This window comes from Equus quagga, chromosome 17, assembly GCF_021613505.1.
Source record: "Equus quagga isolate Etosha38 chromosome 17, UCLA_HA_Equagga_1.0, whole genome shotgun sequence".
Taxonomy (NCBI): domain Eukaryota; kingdom Metazoa; phylum Chordata; class Mammalia; order Perissodactyla; family Equidae; genus Equus; species Equus quagga.
The window spans coordinates 41,555,066-41,579,683 of record NC_060283.1 but is presented as its reverse complement, the minus strand read 5'-3'; the positions used below and the strand labels follow the sequence as shown (position 1 = coordinate 41,579,683).

Sequence of the window (24,618 nt, the reverse complement as noted above, 5' to 3'; positions counted from 1 at the left end):
TCTGGAGTTCAGAAGTCTCATGGGGTAAAATGAAGGTGTTGGTGGGACTACAGTCCTTCTGCAGGTCCTACAGGAGGATCTGTTTCCTCGCCTTTTTTGGGTTCTAGAGGCTGCCTGCGTTCCTTGGCTTGTGGCCTCTTCTTTCATCTTCAAAGCCAGCAATGGCCAATCTGGCCTTTCTCACTCTGACACTGATTGAGTGTCAAGATTTCTTTCTTTTTTTTTTAAAGATTTTATGTTTTTCCTTTTTCTCCCCAAAGCCCCCCGGTACATAGTTGTATATTCTTCGTTGTGGGTCCTTCTAGTTGTGGCATGTGGGACGCCGCCCCAGCGTGGCCTGATGAGCAGTGCCATGTCCACGCCCAGGATTCGAACCAACGAAACACTGGGCCACCTGCAGCGGAGTGTGCGAACTTAACCACTCGGCCACGGGGCCAGCCCCTCAAGATTTCTTTCTTTGACTGACCCTCCAGCCTCCCTCTTTCCTTTCTAAGATCCTTGTGATTACAGTGCCGCCCCCCACCCCCCCAAATTAATCCAGGGTACTCTCCCTATCTCAAGATCTTCCATCACATCTGCAAAGTCCCTTTTGCCATGTAAATTCAGTGTATTCACAGGTTCTAGGGATTAGAATATAGGACATTTTTAGGGGGGCATTATTCTGTCTACCACAATGATATATGTCACAACAGCCTAAACTGCAAAATCAAAATTGTTGCTGAATTTTTCCAGGTTTGTGTTTTTAAAAGACAAAATTCATATGTTTATATGTTAAGAGTTATTCATACACTACAAAGTATAGAGAGCTGTTATTATGGTGATTAAGAGTGTTGTGTAATACAGTTTACCTCTGTTCGAATCCTGGCTCCCAAACCCACTAGATAGGTGACCCTGGGCAAATTGTTTAATCTCTTCGGATCTCAGTTTCCTCATCTGTTGATAATGGAAAAAATAATGATAGCCTCTACCTCATAGGGTCCTTATGAGGATTGATTGAATGAAGTGCTTAGAATTTGCCTAGAACATAAATATGCAGTAAATTCTAGCTCTTACAGTTTTTAAAATTTAAAAGTGAAAATTCCTTCTGTCTTCCTCTGAACTCCGTTCCCCAGCGATAACTACTATGAGTAGTTTCATTTGCATTTGAATTCTTTCTGTTTTGGATTTTACGTCTGTTTGTTTACAAAAGTAGAATCTTCAGTTCTTTATTTTTGCATTTAAAATATTGTGGGGGCCTGCTCCATGGCCAAGTGGTTAAGTTCATGTGCTCCGCTTTGGTGGCCCAGGGTTTTGCCAGTTTGGATCCTGGGTGAGGACATGGCACCACTCATCAAGCCATGCTGAGGCAGCGTCCCACATAGCACAACCAGAAGGACCTACAACTAGAATATACAACTATGTACTGGGGGGATTTGGGGAGAAGAAGAAGAAGAAAAAGAAAAGATTGGCAGCAGATGTTAGCTCAGGTGCCAATCTAAAAAAAAAAATATTGTGAATATTTTTCTATTAGTATACGTAAAGAGGTACCCCATTCTTTTCCAAGACTATATGGTATTCTGTTACGCAAATATACAATCCCCAATTGATGGGCATTTTCAAAAGCTTTTTAGGTGCATTCTGGGACATGTTTATCTTTGCACAATTACATGAGAATGTCAGTAACACAGATTCCTAGTCATGGAATTGCTAGTCCAAAGATGTGTACATTATACATTTTGATAGGTATAGAGTATTTTATTTGAGGGGTGAATTCTTGAAAACCTTGCATAAGTCAGGATAAACTTGACAAAGTATGGTATTTCTGTTCTGCAGCTTGAGTAGGGCCACCTTGGAACAAAGCATCAATGCCGTCTACAACTCATTTGACCTTTACAATTATGCCAACTTTATAGTGACACTATTTTTGAAAGAATTTTAAATTGGGTGATTCAAGTTATTTCAACATTTGTTCATAAAACAAGACTTCATTAATATTTTGATGTCACAATATTTCGATTTTGAGTAATTCAAAACTTACATAAAATGCCAGGCACTTCCCCATACTCACAAATTGCCCTCCGAAAAACTACTGTATTCATTACACTCCATCTAACAGGATAGAGGCGTTTTCTTACACCTCTGCCATCACTGATTAGATTGCTGCTCTTTTTCGTCTTTTCCAGGCAGATGGCAAAAATAAAGCCATGATTAATTAGCATTTTCCTGATTACTAGTAAGCTGAGCATCCTGTCCTGTTTAATTGCCATTTATATTCTTTCTCTAATTTCTCTGTCTGTAGTCTTTGTCCATTTGTCTATGAAGTTTGAATTTTTTTTTCTGACACCTTTAAAAATCTAAAGAAACATCTATGGATTTTTTCCCCTAAATTAAATAAATAAGAATAACCAGAAAATTAGTTATGGGAAATACTTTTTTTTAAATTTAGTTTAAGGCAAAAATGTGCCTATATAAACTCAGTCGAAAGTGCTGGTTCGTGAGTTGAGGTTGAACCCAATCTAAAAATAAGTTGTTTTCCAACTTATGTCCATTTTTAAGTTGGTTGCTTAGATCTTTGAATGAGTTATAAGTAGTGGTTAGGTATTTAGGCCAACCCACAAAAATCCCTGTGATAAAACCAAATGACTTCAACAACCATATTTTCTGAACCAAACGACAAAGGGTTTTTATTTCTGCTATTGCACGTGAAAGGAAATGTGGGAGATACAGTTTAAGTGTCAGAGTATTCAAATTCTCTTGGACATTTAGATGATTTATGGGGAGAGTGGGACTAAATGTTTGAAATGGGGACTAGAACGGAAAACTGATAATACTAATAAATACTAATATCCTGAAATATGGGCCTGAGCTCGGCATCCTAGGAATATAGGTACAGCAGAAATCAGAAAGTGGGAAAGAATAGTCCTTACCTTCTTCCCAGTCCTGGGCCAGCCCCATGCCATGGATTGATCCATAATCCATCTTCTCAAGGTCCTTTCCTCAGGCCTCTGTCTCAACCTTTGACCTGGGACTTCATCTTTTCAGGCCTAGTACCACCTCTTAGTCTACTCCTCTCCTGCTGCCCTCTGTAGTCAGCCGCTCTGTGTCCTCAGCCTGGATCTCTACAGTTTCTGCAGACCTGGGGTAGGGCTCTGGGGTGGGGAGTGGGGTGGGAGCACGTAGGAGGCAGAAGAACTTCCAGGCAGCGTGGGAGCCCGGCTCTGGCCCACAGAGCAGGGAAGGCAGATCTAAGTAAGATTGTTGTATTTTATCCTGTTTCATTAACTAATTTTTTGATTTGCAAAAAAAGAATCAATGCACATAGTAAAATAAGTTAAATCGGTTTAAAAAGGTTTTAGGATAAAATTAAGCCTCCTTCTTAAACCCATGTTCCCAGTCCCCATAACAACCATCATGAACAGTGTCTTGTATATCCTTCCAGAAATGGTCCATGCATATTATAGACAAAATACCTTATGTTAATGCAAAAAGAGGAATCTTATACCTTGTGTTCTATACCTTTTCCTTTAAAAGTTTTTAAATTCAGAAATATCTTAAACCTACAAAAACAGAACAGAAGATAATATGACAGATACTCAAAACCACTAACAAAAGATGTTAACGTGTCACATGTGCTTCATTTCATCTAAATTACCATTGGGATAAAATTTGGATGTTGGTGTAAGTTGCTTATAAGATCCTGGTCTTTCAATGTCTGTGGTGTCTGTAGTGCTGTTCTCTTTTCAGCCCTTGATAATGGTAATTTGTGCTTTCTCCCTTTTCTTCCTTGATCAATCTTTCCAGGGATTTATTCATTTCGTTAATTTTTTTCAAGGAACTAACTTTCAGCTCTGTTGATTTTCTCTATTTTTATTTATTTATTTTTATTATTGATTTCTAGTCCTACCGGTATTATTTTCTTCCTACTACTTTCCTTAGGTCTGATTTGTTGTTCCTTTCCTAGTTTCTTGAGATAGAACCTTAAATAATTGTTTTCAGCCGTTTTCCCCCCTAAATTTTCTGTAAGTGCTGCTGTAGCTGTGTTAGCTAAGTTTTGATAAATTCTGTCTGTATTTTCATCCAGTTTAAAATATTTTCTAAGTTCCATTTTGATTTCTTCTTTGACCCATAGGTTATTTAGAAACATTTTCTTTAATTTCCAGGTAGTTGGGGATTTTTTGGGTTACTTTCATTTTTTCCTGATTTCTAGCTTAATTACATGTAATCAGAGCATCTACTCTAGATGTTTTTCATGTTTTGAATGGCTTTAATTTTTGATTCATCCTTTCTCGGGGCCATATTGATCTTCTCTTTATCATCTCAGTTTGATTATATATGCTAATGAAGTGAGCTCCATGTTTACTTACTATCTTTTAAAAACAGAAAAAAACTTACATTTATTATCAAATTTCTACCTCTCACCTATTTTCCTTCCATTCCTTTCTACTAACTGTTCCAAAGTTGGTATCATTTCTGAGCATATTTTATTATGCATAAATAATATGCACTGTTTTTATATGTGTAAAATTTTATTTTGCATAAATGTTCTCATCCTGTATCATTTTTCAACTTTGTTTTATCATTTAACACTTCTTGAGGTTTATCCATGCTGATATATGTAGTCCATCCATTTCAATGGCTTATAGTATTTTATTATATTATTAACCAGAGTTTGTTCAATTCCTTCCCCTACTGAGGATAATTGGGTGGTTTCCGCTTTTTTTTGAAAGAATAAATCTGCTTTATTTATCTTTGTGCAATGTGTGAGGGTTTCTCTAAGTTGGGCGTGTAGAAGTGTGTGTTTGTTGAGTTGTATGATATGTGCCTCTTCAAACTTACTAGGTTTTGACAATCTGCTCTCCAAATGAGTTGCCAATTTGTACTCCCGCTGGCATTTTATGAGAGATGCTATTTCCCTTATTCTCACCAACATTTGGTGAAATCAGAGATTCATGTTAATTTTTGCCAAACTGGATGTGTAAAGTCCCTGATTATTAATGAGGTTGAATATCTTTTCTGACATTTGTTGACCACTTGGGTTTTCCCTTCTGAGAACTGCTAACTCATTTTCTTTGCCTATTTCTTCTATTTGGTTGTCTTTTTTTGTATTGATTGTAGAAACTTTTATATATATTTTGAGTACCAATTATTTGGTTTGTTTATATGTGCTACAGATATTTCACCAAGTTTTTGGTATCTTTTCATCTTATGTGTTTTTATCCCTATAGAATTTTATAATTTTAATGCAGTTCAAATTTGTCAATCTTCTAATATGTGACTTGAACTTTTGTGTTTTGTTTAAGAAATCTTTCCCTACCTTGATTTCATAGGGATATACTTCTATGTTTAATTCTAAATATTTTATGCTTTTCTCCTCATATTTTGGTCTTTAACTTATCTCAGGTTTATTTTTAGATGTGACGAGATGAAAGGCTGTAGGGCTTTTTCCGTATGGCTGGTCAGTGTTCCCAGAATCATTTACAGGATAGTTTAGTCATTCCACACTGTTTTGTAATCCCATCTTTTACACATTCCAGGTTCCAGTGTATACCTGTGACTTTCAGGAATATTTAGTTTTATTAGTCACTTGTGTTTTGTACCAATACTACACTGCTTTAATTACAATCCTTACAGTAAGTTTTCTTACATGTTAAGATGAATTCACCTTCCTCCTGCTCCTATTCTTTACGAGGAAAGAACTGATTGCCTGTTCTTGACATTTTACTCTGCATATGAGTTTTATTACAACTAGTAAAGCTATCCCTGTTGAGATTTTAACTAGAATTGCTTGAATTTCTAGATTTTTTTTTTTTTTTTTGGTGAGGAAGATTGACCCTGAGCTAACATCTGTGCCATCTTTCTCTGTTTTGTATGTGGAACACCACCACAGTATGGCTTGGTGACCCATGTGTAGCTCTGTGCCCAGGATCCGAACCTGTGCACCCTGTGCTGCCAAAGTGGAGCACACCAGCATAACCCCTATGCCAGCAGGCCAGCCCCAGAATTTCTAGATTTTTGAGGAGAGAATTGCCATCCTTAGGTCTTCCCAACATGAGCATGGTATAACTCTCCATTTATTTAGGCCTTCTTTTATCCTCTTCAATAAAGTTTTAATGTTTTCTTCATAAAGATCTTATTTGACCTTTAAACATCTTTTGTTCATATTCTTCCCAGGCACCTTATGATTTTTCAGCTAAGAATAGAATCATTAAAAAATTTTTTAAATTCTGTTTTAAATTTTTATTATGTAAAACATGCATTTCCAAAGTCAAAATTGTAAAACAACACACATTCAGAGGCTTGCTTCTATCCCCATCTGCTCCACCCTTTCCTTCCCCAGCTCTACAAGTAACCACTTATATTTGTTCTTATATGTATCTTTCCAGCAGTTCTTTCTGCAGATATAAACCCATTCATATATATATTTGTGTCCCCCCTTCTTTTACAAATGGTAGCATTCTACTCCTACTGTTCAACCCTTTACTTTTTCCACCAATATAGTCTAGAGACCACTTGATGCCTTTAGAGATGTTTTTTTTTCTTTTTGTTCATAGCTGTGTAGTATTTCTTCGTGTGGATGCACCAGAATCCTAACGATGAAAATTTGGGGTTGTTTCCAATCTTGTGGTGTTACAAATAATGCCAAAATGAGTAACCTTGTGCATGCCTGGGTCATTTCATATTTAGTCAAGATATATTTGTGAGATTCCTAGGTCAAAAGACAAATGCATGTGAAGTCATAATTTTGAATTAACTGTTGCTGGTATATATAGAAACGATACTGATCATTTTCCCATAGAATTTCTTGACTTTTGTATGGCGATATTTAGATCATCTGCAGTATTGGCAGTTTTTCCTTGCTTTCTGACCCCGATACATTTTTATATCTTTCTTTTTTTTTTTTTTTTTGGCCTCCAAAACAATGTTGATAGAAATGGTGAGATTGGGCATTCTAGTCTTACACCTGACATTAAAGGCCATATAATATGATTAGGAGATGCAGTCTGGAGCAAACTGCTTGGTTCAATCTTAGCTCTCACTACATGACCTTTCTCACTGTGTGACTTTGGGCAAGTCACTTGACCTCTCTGTTCCTCATCTTTCTCTCTTTAATAAGGGAATAATAGGGTCAGCCCTGGTGGATTAGTGGTTAAGTTCTACCTGCTCTGCTTTGGGCAGCCCAGGTTCAGTTCCCAGGCATGGACCTACAGCACTCATCAGTGACCATGCTATGGTGGTGGGTCACATACAAAAAGAGGAGGATTTGCAACGGATGTTAGCTCATGGCAAATCTTCCTTAGCAAAAAAAGAAAAAAGAGAGAGAGCAAGAAGGGAATAATAACAGTACCCATCTCACAGGTATTGTGAGGATCAAATGACTACATATATATATATCTACATGTATATATACATAGTATATATATATATATATGGATACACACATACTGTATATATACATATTGGAGCCGTCCCTGGCATATATTGAATACTGGATTTTTGGTAACTAGTGTATATCAGGTTATCAGGTTAAAGTAGTTCCATTTTATTATTAGTTTTCTAAGAGTTTCTATTCATAAATAGGTGTTAAAATTATTTAAAATAATTTTTCTACACTTTTGAGATGATCATTTTTTTTCTTGTTATCTGTTAATAGAGTGAATGATATTAATATATCTTCCAAAGTTACTCCATCCTCGGATCATCCTGGGATCCTGAAGGATGTCTTTAGTAGTTCAGAATCTCATCACGTAAATCAGGTCCATGTGTGGGTGGGGATCCTCAGGTGTAATGCTTAAGTACTGCTTCTCAAGGATGGTCCCTCTGGATCTGAAGCCTGTGAATGAGACAAGTTTTCTGCCCCTCTCCCACCCAATACGGAAAGGCATGAGAGAGCCACTGTATACCCTTCTCTTAAAACAGTGGGGAAATGGGAGCCCCCGCTGGAGTCACTGGTCCATAAAAATTCTGAAATCCAGCAAGGCATAGGTTATTAGTTCTTGATGAGAGCTCAAGGCCTAGCACTAGATTCTTCACGGCTCTTGGCTCCGCCTCTGCACCCTTGGCTCCATCCTCTGAGTCATCCTTTCTTTTTGGCAAAAGGTAGTCCGTGTTTGCAGGCATAGTTTTCTCAGCCTGCTTCCTGCTTGTAGAAGTTTGGGGGTCCAGAGTCTTCTTTTCCTCTTGTACTGCCTCTGACCCTTTCAGTTCCAGCTGGCAGGTAGTGTTTCCTCTGATATAATTCTCTTAAAAACTTCACGTGTTGTCTGTTATTCTTATTGAGGTTCAGTCCATTAGACAAAACCACACCTACGCATCTTTTTTTTAAAAAGATTTTATTTTTTTCCTTTTTCTCACCAAAGCCCCCCAGTACATAGTTGTATATTCTTCGTTGTGGGTCCTTCTAGTTGTGGCATGTGGGACGCTGCCTCAGCGTGGTTTGATGAGCAGTGCCATGTCCGCGCCCAGGATTCGAACCGACGAAACACTGGGCCGCCTGCAGCAGAGTGTGCGAACTTAACCACTCGGCCACGGGGCCAGCCCCGTACACATCTTTTTGAGATAAGCCCTTCTCTACCTTGGGTTTCTGCCCTTGACTCCTGAGTGACCATACCCTTAAGCTTCTTGGAAGTTCTAAAATTTGACTGAGTGGTTCTTAACAAAGCATTTTACAGCGTACTCTCCACACCATCTTTATACCATGTTTTCCTGACATTGTGCTGGATTTGATCTTTGCCTGGGAGTTGTTTCTTTTCTTTTCTTTTCTTTTTTGGTGAGGAAGATTGTCCCTAAGCGAACCTCTGTGCCCACCTTCCTCTATTTTGTATGTGGGATGCCTCCACAGCATGGCTTGATGACCAGTGTGTAGGTCTGCACCCAGGATCCAAACCCACAAACCCCAGGCCGCCAAAGCAGAGCATGTGAACTTAACCACTACACCACTAGGCCGGCCCCTCATTTCTTAATTTTGGCATTGTTTGCCATGTGAAGAGGCAGAGAATATTCAAAACTGGCAAATCCTGGCTTCTTTTTAAGAGACCTTCCTTTAGCTTATGTTTTTCCACTCATGCTTTACTTTAAGCAGCAAGAAGAAATCAGGCAGCACGTTCAACACTCTGCTTGGAAATCTCCTTAACTAAATCACACACCTGCCCGCTGGGTGTATTTCCTACTTTCATAGTACAGTAGGCAATAATGTTGCTAAACTTTCTGCTGCTATATAACAAGGATCCCCTTTTTTCCAGTTTTTTCTCCCTTTCCCCCAGTTTTTAGGAATATTTTTCTCACTTTTCTTTAAGCCCTCACCTTTGTAAAGCCTCCTGGGAGCCTGTCAGGCTTCTATGGCAGGTATTTATTTACTTATTATACTATTCATTGAGGACTCTTCAGGCTCACACTAGCACCCTCCTCACACTCATTCAGATTTCCACGTACTTTCCAATTTCAAAGCCCCTCCCATGTGTTAGGTTTCCATTATGGCACCACAACCCTTGAAGGTACTCAACTCTTATTATCTATTGTTATGTAACACATTACCCCCAAACTTAATGGCTAAAACAATAAAAAATGTTTGTTAACTCAAAGAGTTTCTCTGGATGCGGAATTTGGGAGCAACTTAGCCAAGTTCTTGTGACTCAGGGTCTCACGTGGTGTTGCATGGAGCCCCGTCATCTGAAGGCCAGACTGGGGCTGGAGGACCCAGCTCCGCAACGGCTCATACACATGGCCGACAAGTCAGTCGTGGTTTTGTGCAGCAGGTTTCAATTTCTTTCCCCATGGACCTCTCTATAGTGCTGCTGAGTATTGTTACAACATGCCAGTTGGCTTTTCCCAGAGTGAGTGATCCAAGAGAGCAAGACAGAAGCCCCAATGTCTTTTATGACCTAGCCTTGGAATATTTCTGCAGCATCCTATTGGTTACAGGAGTCAGCCCTAATTCAGTGTGGGATGGGAACACACAGGAGCATGAATCCAGGAGGAAAGAATCAGGAGCCATCTTGGAGGCTGGCTGCCTCGTAGTCCAACATGAAGGCAGTGATTTTACTTTTTAAAATAGAGTTTAACATTTTTTCCCCTTTATTTCAAAAAGCAATAAATGTTGTTTACATAAAAAACAGAAACAAGCAAAAGTTTTTTTCTAAATACCCCAATATTTGTAAACCTTGAAACTATCACGTTACCTACCTTAGACGTATATGTTCTTTTATAATTTTTACATTTTAAAGATTTTATTGGTAGAGACTTCCTGAAGTACATCTGAGCATGCTTTGAGTGTGTATTCCTGGCATTTAAAAATGTTCAAACAGCTCCAATTGTATTAAGGGATTTTTATTCTAAGGCTTTTTCTTTTTTCTTTCAAGAAATAAGCACTTCTGCTGCTGCTGCTGCTGCTGGGGGGCTAGGCATTCTCCATAATACCTACCCTTTAAGGTTGGGTTTTTGACAGGGGTATTTTTCCCCCAAAGAAGATTCTTGGACTTTAAAAGTGTTTTGAATTGGAAGCACTTGGAATTTAGAAGCAACCAAAACCCTGAATGCCTCTAGAAAGCTGGATTAACCAGTTTTGGAGAGAAATCTTATACAGCTGGCTCTTCCAAGTTAGCACAACTGGAGCTTTTACATAAACATAGCCCATGCCTTCCATCCATTCTAAAATCAGAGATCCATCACCCTCTAGCATCACAGTTCTGCTGGCTTGTGCAGGGGCCCGGTGCTCTTGACAGCTCCATCCCACTTACTCCAGAAGGAATGAAGCTGGTCCCCAAATCTTGGATGTTTAGTCCCCTGTAGAGAGTACACACTGTCTCTTCTAAGAGAAGTTCTTTGGAAAGGCTAGCTATGATGGTGCTTTCAGAGTCAGAAGGGAAAAAATGAGCTTCAAGGAACTGAGAAAGTCCCCAGATTTGGGGCGACTGGAGTCCACAGGCATGCTCCATCATCACCCCTTTTGCCTGTCTGATAGAAGGAGGTAGACTTCTTTCCTTCCTTCCTTCCTTCCTGATTTTAAAAAATTACACTAGTAATACAGGTTTATTGTGGAAAGATTAGAAAATACAGATAAGCTAAAGGAAGAAAATGAAAGTTACCGCCCAGATTTAACCACCCTTAAAATTTGAATATGTATCCTTCCAAACTTGTTTTCCTGTTTATTAGCCATTTCTTGGTTATTCAGGGAGCTAGGGTAAAACAAACAAACAAACTTTGTTTTTTTTCCTACATTGAACATGTTTAGATAGACCATTGCATTGGTTGATTCTTTGTGAATTATTTCCTAGTTTGGAAATAACTGAAAAGATATGAAAAATATTAAGCAAAAGTTAACACACTTTTCATGAACTATTTATCTGTTTTTCTTTTTGCCTCTTCCTATTTTTTTCTATTATGTAAAGATTGGGAGGAAAGAAGGTAAAGAGGAAGAAAGAAAGTTTGGTAGAGAAACAATGTATCACAATAAGAGAACAAAAATCAACTAAAATTAAGAGATATTAATGTGTTTCACATCAATCTGGGGAGAGGAGAGGGTGGTAGAAAAACCACATGGACCAGCGTCTTTGCCCAGTTGGGGAGATTGGGAGGATGAGGATGAGGGTGACACCGAGACTAGTTAAGTCGATTTTCTGGACTGGAATTTGGTGTAGTCTGTCACTGTGTTAAACAGTCAGTGTCCCTAGGAGATTCTGATCTCAAGGCAGCGACAGCAATTGAAAACAAATGCCTGCCATCGGTCCCAAAGGCAGCTCGGTGAGGGTAGGAATGACTCAGCATAATCTAACATCACTCCCAGGGGGAAAAATGTCCCAAAGCTTGTGTCTTACTGATAATGATCATAGTTTTTATGTGACTGTGCATGATAACCATGTTGATCTGTTGGTGTCTTTGAATTACAGTGCAAGTTGCCTTAATATTTGGCACGAGAATATTAGACTATGTCTTCAATTTATGTGAAGGTAAATTTGACTTCCTTGAGCGGCTCTCAGACAATTTGCTCCTGAGTATCATTTCTTATCTGGATCTTGAAGATATTTCCAGGCTTTCTCAAACGTCACACAGATTTGCAAAGGTAACAGTCAAGTATTTTGAACCTTTAAAGAATTTTCCCTGCGCTTTCTCAAAATTGTTTCTTTCTTCTTTTTAAATATAGTGGTGGTTTATTATTTGCATTTATTTCAGCAAGCATGTGTTAAATACTTACTTTATGACAGGCACCATCCTAGGCATGGAAGCAGCAGAGATGAAAAGATATTACTCCTGCCCTCAAGAAACTTACAGTCTAATAGGAGAGATCCATATGGATCCAAATCGTTACAATACAGTGTGATCCATTCAACAAGGGATGTGTGTACAAGGTACAAAGACAGGGCAAAGTGATTTCCTCTACCTAGCTTTACAGAAGTGGGTTACTTTATTTGGGTTTTGAAGGGGAAGACAGGAGTTTGCCAGGTGGTCTGGAAGACAAAAGGCATTGTAGGTCAAGGGACATTGTAGGTCAAGGGGCATTCTAGGTCAAGGCAACAGCTCAGGCAGAGGCATGGCAACAGAAGAGAATAAGGCAGGTAGTGATTACCCCCCACCCATTTTCATTTCTTCCAATAAAAAGCCTTTTGCAGAATGATCTATTTCCAAATATGGGTGATTTTGAGGCGCTGTTCATCATAGTGCCCCATCTTATCCCATGCCCTAAGCTGACCAAATGGACTCTCTTTCACTGCTTTGAATCCTCAACAGAATAACACAAGAATGGAAAACACAATTGGAGCTAACTGTAACCAACATTAGGGCCTTGATGCAACCATTGTTAGTTCCTCTCCCTGGATTCGGGAAGGTGCCCTGGTTCCTGCCCCTTCAGCTATTCCTTCAATTCTAGAGCCCTGTCTTCCTCCAACACACACATTATCCTTCCATTAAAGCCCTTTTGACTTAAGTTAATCAGAGCTGGAGTCTGTTGCTTGCAACCGAAGAACCCTAACTCAGTATTTAGCTGTAATGTACTGGGGCAATGTCCATTTATAAAAGAACATGCGACATTTGCCAAGATGATTCAAATCATAATCTCAGTATCTAAAAAGTCAACATTTTTTCACAATAATGCAATAAAATTTCTTTCTTTTATTTTTCCCCCAAAGATTGACACCTGAGCTAACATCTGCTGCCAATCTTCTTTTTCTTTTTTTTCCTTCTTCTCCCCAAAGCCCCCTAGTACATAGTTGTATATTCTAGTTGTAGGTTCCTCTGATTGTGCTACGTGAAACCCTGGGCCGCTCAAGTGGAGCGCATGAATTTAACCACTTGGCCATGGGGCTGGCCCCCTGCAATAAAATGTCTTGATTTCTACATAGTAATTTTGAGTAATAGAGTCTATTTATTTTTTTATTTTTTGGTGAGGAAGACTGTTCCTGAGCTAACATCTGTGCCAATCTTCTCCTATTTTGGATGTGGGATGCCTCCTTAGCATGGCTTGGTGAGCGGTGTGTAGGTCCACACCCGGGATCCAAACCCATGAACCCTGGGCTGCCAAAGCAGCATGTGCAGACTTAACCACTATGACACCTGGCTGGCCTGTTAATATATCCCTTTAGGGTATAAAAACATATATATTTTGGGGCCGGCTCAGTGGCGCAGCGGTTAAGTTCGAACGTTCCGCTTTGGCGGCCCAGGGTTCACCAGTTCGGATCCCGGGTGTGGACATGGCACCACTTGGCAAGCCATGCTGTGGCAGACATCCCACATATAAAGTAGAGGAAGATGGGCACAGATGTTAGCTCAGGGCCAGTCTTCCTCGGTAAAAAGAGGAGGATTGGTGGCAGATGTTAGCTCAGGGCTAATCTTCCTCAAACCACCCCCCCCAAAATATATTTTTTTACTTAATTTTTCCCCCCTAAAAATGGAGGGCCAGAAACAAGTATTATGAGTAATCATTATATATTTTTTGCCAGTAAAAAAATGTATTAAAGTTAAGATTTTGTACCTGCTGCTGCTAAGAAGCTGTTTTAAGTAAATAAATATACTAGTGGGGATCTATTAAAAGCTTCTGCTGCGGCCTGGGTTGGTTCCTGAAAGGAAATGGAAGGAGGCGATAGGAAAAGGCAGCTACTGCAGCGTCTTGTGGCATTTATTCCTTACATTGAGCAACTGTCTTCTCTCCAGATTTTGTTCATTTCCACTGTCTATTACTCTCCTTCACAATGTCCTGCCATTATTTTAGTGCAGTCTTGAAAATATCCTCCATCACTTACCCAGTGCTCTCAAGTAAGGCTTTTCTAGGTTGCTGATCTCTGTCCTCAGTATCCTTGCCAAGCAGAATTGTTAGAAGATGGAACATGGTCCAAGGCTGCTGCTTTTTTCTATGTAATATTAACCATTCATTTCTTTTTCTTTTAAATTTTTTTAAAGATTTTTATTTTTTTAATTTTTCCTTTTTCTCCCAAAGTCCCCCAGTACATAGCTGTGTATTTTTTTATTTGTGGGTCCTTCTAGTTGTGTCATGTGGGATGCCTCCTCAGCATGGCTTGATGAGCGGTGCCATGTCCGCGCCCAGGATCCGAACCGAGGAAACCCTGGGCCACCGAAGCAGAGTGTGCGAACTTAACCACTCAGCCACGGGGCTGGCCCCCATTTCTTTTTTTTAATCTAAATTTTACCTATGTTCCACTTACCTGTTTTTTTCTTCATTAATAAACTATTTTCATTTACCTGTTTTGTCCTGTCATTTATTAAATTATTTTATTAACAAAAAGAAAAGCTTCCATTTCAAACTTCTGGGGACAAATTTATTAGCAAATTATTTGTGTCCATGTCCAGCCCTTTGCCCTCATCTCAGGAGGGAGGTGTTCCTCTCCTATTCAAGGCCAGTGCCACCTGCCACCTGGCTCCAAGGTCTAACCTGAGGGACTTCAGTCTGTCACTGTCTCCTTTCTCCTTCACTTTGTTGTTATTGTTTTTAACTTTTTATTTATAAATAATTTGAGATTTATAAAGTGTTGCGAAGAGAATACAGAGAGTGTGCATATACCCTTCAGCCGGGTCCCTGAATGGGAACATCTTACATAATTTGGGACATTTATCAAAAGTAAGCAACTAGGGGCCGGCCCCGTGGCCGAGTGGTTAAGTTCGCACACTCCACTTCGGTGGCCCAGGGTATTGCTGGTTTGGATGCTGGGCAAGGACATGGCACCACTTGTCAGGCCACGCTGAGGTGGCATCCCATATACCACAACTAGAAGGACCCACAACTAAAAATATACAACTATGCACTGGGGGGCTTTGGGGAGAAGAAGAAGAAGAAGAAAAAATAAACAGAAGATTGGCAACAGATGTTAGCTCAGGTGCCAATCTTAAAAAAAAAAAAAGCAACTAGTATTGGTGCAATACCATTAATTAAACCACAGACTTTATTCATATTTCATCAGGTTTTCCACTCCACATCCTTTTGCTGTTTCAGGATCCATCTGGGGTACTACACTGCATTTAGTCCCAATTGTGAAATCTATCTTTCAATTATTTTTTTCCTCTCAGTACATTGACTTTCTCAACTCAGTCTCTTCCTTCAAAAACCAAACACTCTTGACTTTATTCTTACCCAATCTCTTTCCTTAGCTGCTTGAAAATAAATGGTTTACACCACAGTTCACACTCAGCAAGCCAGCATCATCAATGGAAGTGAGAGTTTATAATCCATGAGGAAATGGGGACAGTGAGGGTGAGATGAAGAGTTTGTCATCAGGCTAAGTTTATTCCATTTAAATGACCATCTTTTATCAGAGGTTAAGCCTTCCTATTTGAGGTAGGATTAAAATGCCCCTCCTTTTATGAAATGTTGGTATTAAAACATGATAATTTTAACAAATTATCCTTACTTGGCAAATTAAAAAGTCAGCAATCTTATTTTGGTTCTGAATTTTCATTGTGTTTGATTTCTAAAAATTTCACTGGTCTTATGACCTCCAAAATTCCAAGAGTCACTGGCCTTCTGTCGGTCCACACCTCCTCTCCCATCGCCCCTGTGTCCATGCCTCCCAGTTATCCCTGACCTCGTTTACAGGATCCTATTGGTTGTCGCATCTAAAGGACAAGGCCTTCCACTTCCTGCCCTGTCTCTGCTCCCAGGATCCTCTGAGGGTTTTCTCCTGGCTGCCTCTTCGTTGGTTTATTGGCTGCTCTGCCACATGGGCTGTGGGTGGCCTTTCTAAAATGCACTCTGGTCCTGTCACTGCCCTGCTCAGTGATCCTTAATGACTTCCTGTCATTTTCAGAATGAGATCCAGAGTCTTAGCTGGCACATCAGGCCCCCGTGCCCTGGCCCCGCCTCCCACCCGCCCGCAGGCCCGGCCCGTATACCAGTCACAGCTCTCCTGCGTGCTGGGCTCTCTTGTGCCTTTTGGCCTTTGCTTATGCTGATCCCTTTTTGAAGAATACCCTTCCCTCCGACCCACCACTCTTAACTCCCAAACACCTCTGATTTGGGTTTTGTGCTAGCCTGCTTTACCTCACTTGATTGTGGCGAATGATGACTTGTCATCTCCCCACCAAGCTCCAGGGCTAGGAGTGTGTCACTTTGTATCCCCACTTTGACAGAATGCCTAGCCTGAGTCAGCTCCCAGGACATAGTAAATTGAATGTTTAAATAAAGGAGGGGCTGTATCAATTATATGTTTTTTAAAAAGAGAATCAATTTGCGTTACAATAACCAGGTTAGAAATTTTTAAAAATTGTATATCTTTGTTTATATAGTAAAAAATAATCCTCCCTCCCATTTCTGACCCTGAGTCTCTACTTCTCATGTCCAGTGGCCATCACATTGCCAGGGTTCCGTATGTCCTTCAAGAGATGTTCTCTGCACATATAAGTGTCCACGTGTGTGATCTGTGAGGATGTATACATGTACACACACCCTTTTAAAAAGCATTTGGTAGCATGTTATATATTGTTCTTTCACTGGGATTTTTCTACTTCACAATGTATTTCGAAGACTTTTTCATGCCAGTCCCTATAAATCTTCTTCAATTTGGAAAAGTGTTCTAGGTTATTATGGTACAGACAAATCATAATTTTTTAACCAGGTCCCTATCGATAGGCATGTGGGCTCTTTACCCTCTGCTATTAGTAAATAATGCTCCACACTTCTTTGTGCACGACATGCATGTTTATCTGCAGAAAAAAATACAATAAATGTAATTTAAAATAATCAAATAAATCTATAGAATTATGCAAGATACAGGTAGTAGACAGGGGCAATGACGTGTGCCCCATGAGTCTGGAAAAAAGGAAGTGTGTACTCTGGGAAATCGGCCATAACAACATTTACGGTATGTCCGGCAATGCAGCCAGCACTCTAATTACATTATTTCGCTTAGTTTTCAAAAAACCTTACAGTGTAGGTACTATTTATTATCCTTATTTGATAGATAAGGAAGCTAAGAATCAGCAAGGTTAACTGACCCGCCCAGGGTCCCACAGCCAGTGAGGGTAGAACTGAGTCCCCCAGGGTTCCGACTGCGGGGCCTGTGGGTGGACCAGTGTCAGGTACTTTCCACTGTGTGCGGTCAGTGAGTCATCACTGAGCCCCGGCCGTGGGCCAGACACTGTGTTGGGAGCTGGGGACTTGAAGGTGGAAAGAGTCCCATGGTCCCTGCTTTCAAGGAGCTTACACTCTCGTGTGAGGGAGAGCGGCGGTCCACGATGAACTCTGCAAAGAGTTGTTCTGTGACAGCCGTGATGAGCGCTCGGGGGACAGGCACGGCGTGCTGTGAGAGATGTAACCTGCCAGGTTGAGAGTGGGAAGCGCCTCCTCTAGGCAGAGGGAGCAGCATGGCCAAAGACCCTGAAGAGTGAAGAACAGAAATGAGGCCGGTGCCGCTAGAGCAGAGGGATGGAAGATGGAATGGCTTGAAATGAAACTGGAGAGTCTGTGTGTGTGTGTGTGTGTCTGTGTGTGTGTGTGGTAGGGGAGATTGCAGATGTCCGGGGATGTGGTCAGGTGCTGTTTTAATGGGTCCTATCGAAAGTGAGAGCTGCAAGGTCACCTTTATGAGACAGAAAGGTTCCTAAGGCCAGGCCTGACTCCACAGTAATGGAGACACAGTATGTGGACTCTGGGGTGGAAGGGGGCCCTAGCCTGGGAGAGCCCATGGTGCCATCCCATGGTGGAGGATGGAAGTTTCCACTTACCAAACTTCATGCCACCAGCGATCGGGACCTTCCAGCAGCCTGCTCTGGCTCTGATTCCATGTTCACCAAGCTATGGAGCCTCCATGGATGAGCTCCTGCAGGTCTGGTGGGCTGGATGGTTGTGATTCTCAGGGTAAACCAACAAAGAGGATCCTCTGGGAGCCTGGCTGCCATGAGCACACCCCTGGAAGCTGAATGCAGTGTCACGTTGTACTGGAAAGTCAGAGCGAGGGCCAGCCCTGGGACTGTGGTAAACACGCTAAGGGAATGCTGCATGTGGGAACCTGCCTGGGGGCCTGCTGGCTTGCGCCTGGTGGCCCCAGGCCTCAATGCTGTCTTTTTCCTGTAAACTGCAGCAGAGGAGACCTGAAGAAACCTCCACGGCAGCTGGATGAGAAGGCTGTGGCCCAGACGGGGGAGGGACGATCATGACTGGTATATAAACATAGTCATCTTGGTCGTGACGCAGGAAAAAGCTCAGGAACCCACTGAGGAAGAAAATCTCTGTCACATTTTGGCTGTGGAGAAACAAACTTTTCCTCATGTCCCCAAATTCCCTGTGACCAGGTCTGGCCTAGTGGGCGAGGCACCTAGGGAGCAGGTGACAATAGACATGCCAGGCCTGGGCCCTGAGCGTCTGATTTGGTCGGTCTGAGGTGGTCCCAGCATCTGTGCTCTTAGAGTGTTTTCTTGTGTTTACAGCAACCCAATTGTAAGAGTCCAGTCCAGAATTTGAAAGTTGATATTAAAATTGTACAGACAAAAGACCGCAAGAGATTCTAAAAGTCTGGACGCTTGGGTGGGTGGGGCAGCGGTCGGATCGGGGCGGGGGGGGGGGGGTGTTCCTGTCTTCACTGTGTACAGGCTGTGTGGGGTGTTTAAATCGGACGAGGACGGAGAGCTGGGTTCTGTTCGTAGGTCAGCCACACCCCACCGTGAGCCTTGGGCAGCACCTTTATCCTCTCTGAGCCTTAATTTCCCCATTTGTAAAAGGAGAGGTTTTGAGCAGATAAGCCATGCCATCCCCTTCGACTTCTACGAGAGCTTCTGTATGCTAAGTTCATGCACCACCACCAGGGGGAGCTAAGTCCATGATTAGCTGTGCTTCGGATCAAAGTATGTAACCAAACAGTGGTCAGGACGGGTACCTTGTGTGTTTCAACCTGGCATCTACCTAGAAAAGAGGCCCAGGGTTTGAGAATCTTAGATGGGGGTATTTTGTAGACCAATTTATAATGTAAAATAAAATTGTAAATATTTCCAGTATAAAATAGGATAAGTTACACTGGTGGAAATTTCAGCTGTCTTTTGAGAATTCTTTCCTGCCCCCCCACCCCAAACTTCATGGTTTTCCTCCATGATGTCTCTTATATAAGACCCACTGATATCCTGATACCACTGATACCCTGTTGCTCAGGGGGACATCTGGGATGGGCCTTACCTACAATACTGTGCCCTATGAGAGTATGAGTGGGTTTCGTCCTCTTCAGTCTGGTCTCTATGATCTGGAGGGATAAGACATTCTCGGATGGTCAGAATGGTAATTGATACAAGGTTTTGTTTGAATTCAACTTAAGTTTGGGTGTTTTAGTTTCATTCTACCATTAACACAGAGCATATTATAATTATTTAATTGTGACTCTGTCTTCTTCAGTATTCTCTTGGTATTCCCTATGTCTGGCAAATATAGGTTCTGAAGAAATATCTGCATAGATGGATAGAGGATGGATAGATGGTTGGTCCTTCCGGCCCTTAAATTCATCTAAATGACTAATTGGAAAGAGAAAGTACATTTTCTCTGGTCTTAAATTCTGTGAACATGAATTCAGTGGTCACATTATTCAGTTGTCCACAATGGTGTGGTTCCTCGATATCCCCGTATTCCTATTTGACTTCTGATTTCCCCATCCTGTGAACTGATGGTCTTTCCTGGCCTCCCTGGACCCAAGCTGTGGCCACTTAACTATCCAGTAGTACCTAACTGCCTGTGGGGTCTTTCTTTCTGGTGTCTTCTGAGAACTAGGTGAGTTAGTAAGATGCTCTGTCTCCCTTCCCTGCTCATTAATTACATATGTTCCATGAGCTTTACATATATTATCCGAAATCCACACTAAAAGTTGAGTATCATTTCCATGTAATCATAGTAACTCCATTTATTGATGCCTGCTCTGTGCTAAGCCTGAATATACAAAATCCAACACAATCTTCCTAACAGTCCCGCGAGATAGATGGGTAGAGACTATCTCGTCCTGATTTTTATAGAGGAGGGACCAGCAGCTCAGATAAAATATACAGAGAGTGAGCGGTAGAGCCAGGTACTGTGCCTGGGCAGTCTTAGTCCATAGCTGATGTTCTTAAATCACTTTATTCTGCTTCTCAGATGACCAACACACGATCGCATGTGGAGACAGGCTCAGAGCAATTAAGCAGAATGTCTAGGATTACGTAATTGTTCAGTGGCGGGGGCAGGATCCAAGTCAACTGTGTTTGCTGGTTAACTTATCTGTCTTGGTACCTGAAGGCTATAAAGGCAAAGTTCTGTCTTTTATAAGACAGTGTTAAGTACGGGAATGTGTTTTTTCCCTCTGTGTACAGGAACTACAGCGGGTAGGTACCACGATCCCAGGCCTTCGCTTTCAAAGTATTTTCTTCCTCTGGCCACGTGGAAGCATCCATGAGCAGAAAGGTGGCAGTGGGGTTCTCACCCCCTTAGGACATGTCAGATTTTTTCAACCAGTCTATTTCAAAGTCTTTACTATCCTTACTGCTATCTATGTAATTGTGATCACTTAGATTTCTTTTCCATGTATCTTTTAAATATTTGTCTATAAGTCATTTCCAATGACCAAGTTCACAACCATGGAACTTAAACTGACAGAGGGGATAATGTCAGAAGACACTTGAGTCTATACCAGTTATTCATTTAACCGATGGCATTACATAAAGGCGATTCCATTTTGAATGAGTCTTACCATAAGAAGGACCCCGTCATTATCTTGTGAAGGACTCGAAGCTTGTAATCATCCTTAAATTGAAATTAGATATTATATATCAAATATACTAGAAAAATTCAAAAGCTTTCCACAATCGTGATGTCAGGATAGACGAATGTAGAGATTGCGGCTTGGGATCACAAACAACCCCAAGCCCCAGTGGCTTAACCCAGTAACAGCTGTTTTTTCATTCACAATTTATACCCGTTGTGGGTGAATGGGAGGCTCTGCTCCACGAAGTCCCTCAGGGACTCAGGTTCTTAGAGACTCCATCATCTTGTAACTGCACCTTCTGACCCGTGTGGTCTCCTTAGTCCACAGTGGCAGGAAAGAGACAGCATAAGGTCCATGCACTATGTTTTGCTAACATCACTTCTGTTCATAGTCCTTTGGCCAGAACTAATTACACAGCCCCACCCAACTGCATGGAACAGGGAAAAGAGGTAGAACAGATGGAATGTTTGGTAGCACCACTCTCTCTGCTACAAACTAGATATTCGGAATAGAGCAATGAGTATATCAAGATTCCTATATCTGAAGGTATCATCGTAATAGTATGTTTGCTTGAATACCTGCTTTAACATCTTCAATACGAGAAAAAAGAGGCCTTCGTCCTTTCATTTCTCCTCTTTTCTATGTTTCTTGGAACCATAGTTTTTGAACATGTGTCTTTGGTATTAAAAACCAACTCAGAGCCAAAGACTACATTATGCTTATAAAATACCTTTTGTCTAAGGAACTGAGTTTCTTACTTTCTTTCGCCCTCCAAGATGTCTATTTCACACCCTCTTCTCTCTCCCAAAGTCTCTGACGCCCTTCTGTCTTCCTCACTCCTGACTGATGTTGTATCTTCTTGTTTCACTGAGACCTGTGGTTATAAGAGAATTGCCTCATTGTCCCTTCGCCAGACCTGTCAGTGCCTCATCCTTCTCCCCAGTTACTCTGCGTTACTTCCCGTTACAGGTGGTAAATTCTCCTTGTTGTTATCCATGGCCACATTTCCACTTGTGGATTTCAACTACTCCCACCTGTTCAACAACTTTGCTCACACAGTTATCTCCTTTTTATCCTGCAGCGTTAGTTTTGCCTCCTGTATTGGATTTTTCCATCAGCGCATGAACATAAATTTTTAAAAAAAATTGCCTCGACCTCTCCCTCCCCACTCTGCTCCTAAACTAAAATCCCTCAAAAGAGTACTCTACCTACTACATCGACTTCCTCTTCTGTTCCTTTTTGAACTCACTCTAGCCTGGCATTCATCCCCACCATGCCACTAAAATTGCTCTTGTCAAGGTTGCTATTGTATATCATCTTGCAAAATACACCAGTTTTTAGTTCCCGTCTTATTTGACTTTTCAGCAGCATTTGACACGTTTGATTACTCTCCAGATTTTCCTCCTTCTTCTTAGTCCCCCGTGCTGAAAGCTTAGTTCTGTTTCCTGGTTGCTTAATGTTGGAATGTCCTAGAGCTCTTCCCTGAGCCATTTCCTCTGTCTACAGTCATACCCAGATGATAGCATCTAATCCCAGGGCTTTAAATATTATTTACATACTGATAATTTTCAAACATATGTTTCCAGCCCAGGCTGCCCTCTTGAACTAACTTTTGTAACTAATTTCACGCTCAACACTTCCACTAGATGTAGCAGAGACATCTCAAGCTTAGCATGTCAAAACCAGACCTCTGAATTTCCCTACCCATGTACCTATTTACCTTCTGCTTCTCCCACAGTCTTATTTTTCTCAGTCATTGGCAACACCATCTACCCAATTGCTCAAGCCAAAAATCTCGTCCTTGATTCTTCTCTTTCCCTCTTACTCTCATCTAGTTAATTAGCAAGTCCTATGTGCTCTACCTTCAAAATATATCTACATTCTGACCCTTTCTCACCTCCTGCGTTGCCACCATGCTATTGCACACCCTCGTCCTATCTTCCTGGATTTTCCAATGAGAACATCTCAGCAGATTTGCTTTCGGTGATGGGGAGAGCATTATACCTTCATCATTTTGCCTCAGGCTTATCGCATTTCTCACCCAGTACAGCTATGGGTTGTACTTACATCACAGATATTGATCCTGTCACCTTCCAACATGACTTCCTGCTGATGAGCAGGAAGGAGCAGACCATCGATATGCCTTGGTGAGATACATATATGTCAGAGAGTTGGAGGTGAACTCCACGGAAATTGAGAGGCCCGCCATCTCAATAAAGTGTCTAGGATCCCGTGCCTTACTTTTACTTCCTACCTTAAGAAAGCAGCACAACTCTTCGTGGATCTTTTTTGGTTTTCAAGGTAACATATACCACGTTCGAGTTTGCTTCTCTGATTCATTTGCCAAGTAACCCCAGAGCTGCCAGTGTTAAGTGGGGCCCAGCCGCTGGTCCAGACTGTAGTGTAAGCAGCTGTGTCACTTGCTCCTTATGATCTAGCAGCTTCAGGCGCTGAGAGTGTTTGTGGCCTACAGGGCTAGGGCCTATCTGGATGCTTGCCGACACCTGTGGCATGCCTCAGTAGGAAAATTATAGCTTGCACCTCCAGGGTTTTTGAGAAAAGACAGGATGCATTTGCAGAAAAGTGCTCTGATTTTGAGAAACAGCTCTTGGATTTCTACTGGGCAAAGGCTACCGTTTTGGCTAGAGGCTCCAAGTCTTGCAAAGAACGAGATTTGGAGATCAGTGACGAGTTCTGGGGAAGAGGTATTTGGATGGACTTCTCAGAATAAGACAAAGGACAAAGATGTTTGTGTTTCATGTGACTGATCACCAAAGGGCACTCAGTGCAAAGGAGGTTTTCAGTAATTGGCTGGATGAGATGCTCTCCTCTAGGGATGTCAGTCAGCTTCTTTCCCTGGCCCCCTACTGCTCACTGGGTTCATAGACAAAGTGCCCAGGTAGCAAGGATGGGGGCTGTGCATGGACTCAACAACACGAACCTCCTCTTAGCAAGATTAATCTGGCTACTTCACAGGGGAGAATAAGGCTGAGCCCCCACTGAGGTGCCATGCTCCAGGGTGTCCAGCAGTGACCTGGAGGCAGGTCAGTAACACTGGACTCTTCCCCATGGAGGAGGCAGCAGTTTGTCCTCCCCGGATTAGGCACCTATTCTGAATATGAACGTGCCTTCCTTGCATGCATGCTTCTTCAGCAACATTGTGCGTAAACTGACTGAATGCCTGATTTTCCATCATTGTATCCCATACAAGACTGCTTCACATTATTTCGCTATAACTAAATTTATTTATTAAACAAATAGACATACATAAATAAGGTAAAGAGCACCAAATTTCCTTCTGTTAGCATACACTCCATCATCTAGAAATAGATGTCCTTAGAGAATGAGGGGGTGGCCTATTGGAGATGTTTGTTCCCTCATTAGCTAAGAGACGACACTTCACAAGGTCGGAGTGCAGTCTTACGAGATGTGATATATGCTCGTAATCAGTGACCAGTACTTGGTCCTGTTTCTTCTATAGCTGGAAGCAAAG

At 41.5% G+C, this 24,618-nt stretch overlaps 1 protein-coding gene across 1 annotated transcript in view; it reads left to right on the top strand.

Moving 5' to 3' along the window:
* The window catches only part of FBXO36 (F-box protein 36), an 85,578-nt gene that overhangs the window by 54,847 nt on the left and 6,113 nt on the right, over positions 1–24,618 (top strand). Inside the window, exon 3 of the mRNA XM_046643532.1 lies at positions 11,862–12,034. Coding sequence (XP_046499488.1) covers positions 11,862–12,034 — 173 coding nt within the window. The remainder of the gene's footprint in view (positions 1–11,861; positions 12,035–24,618) is intronic.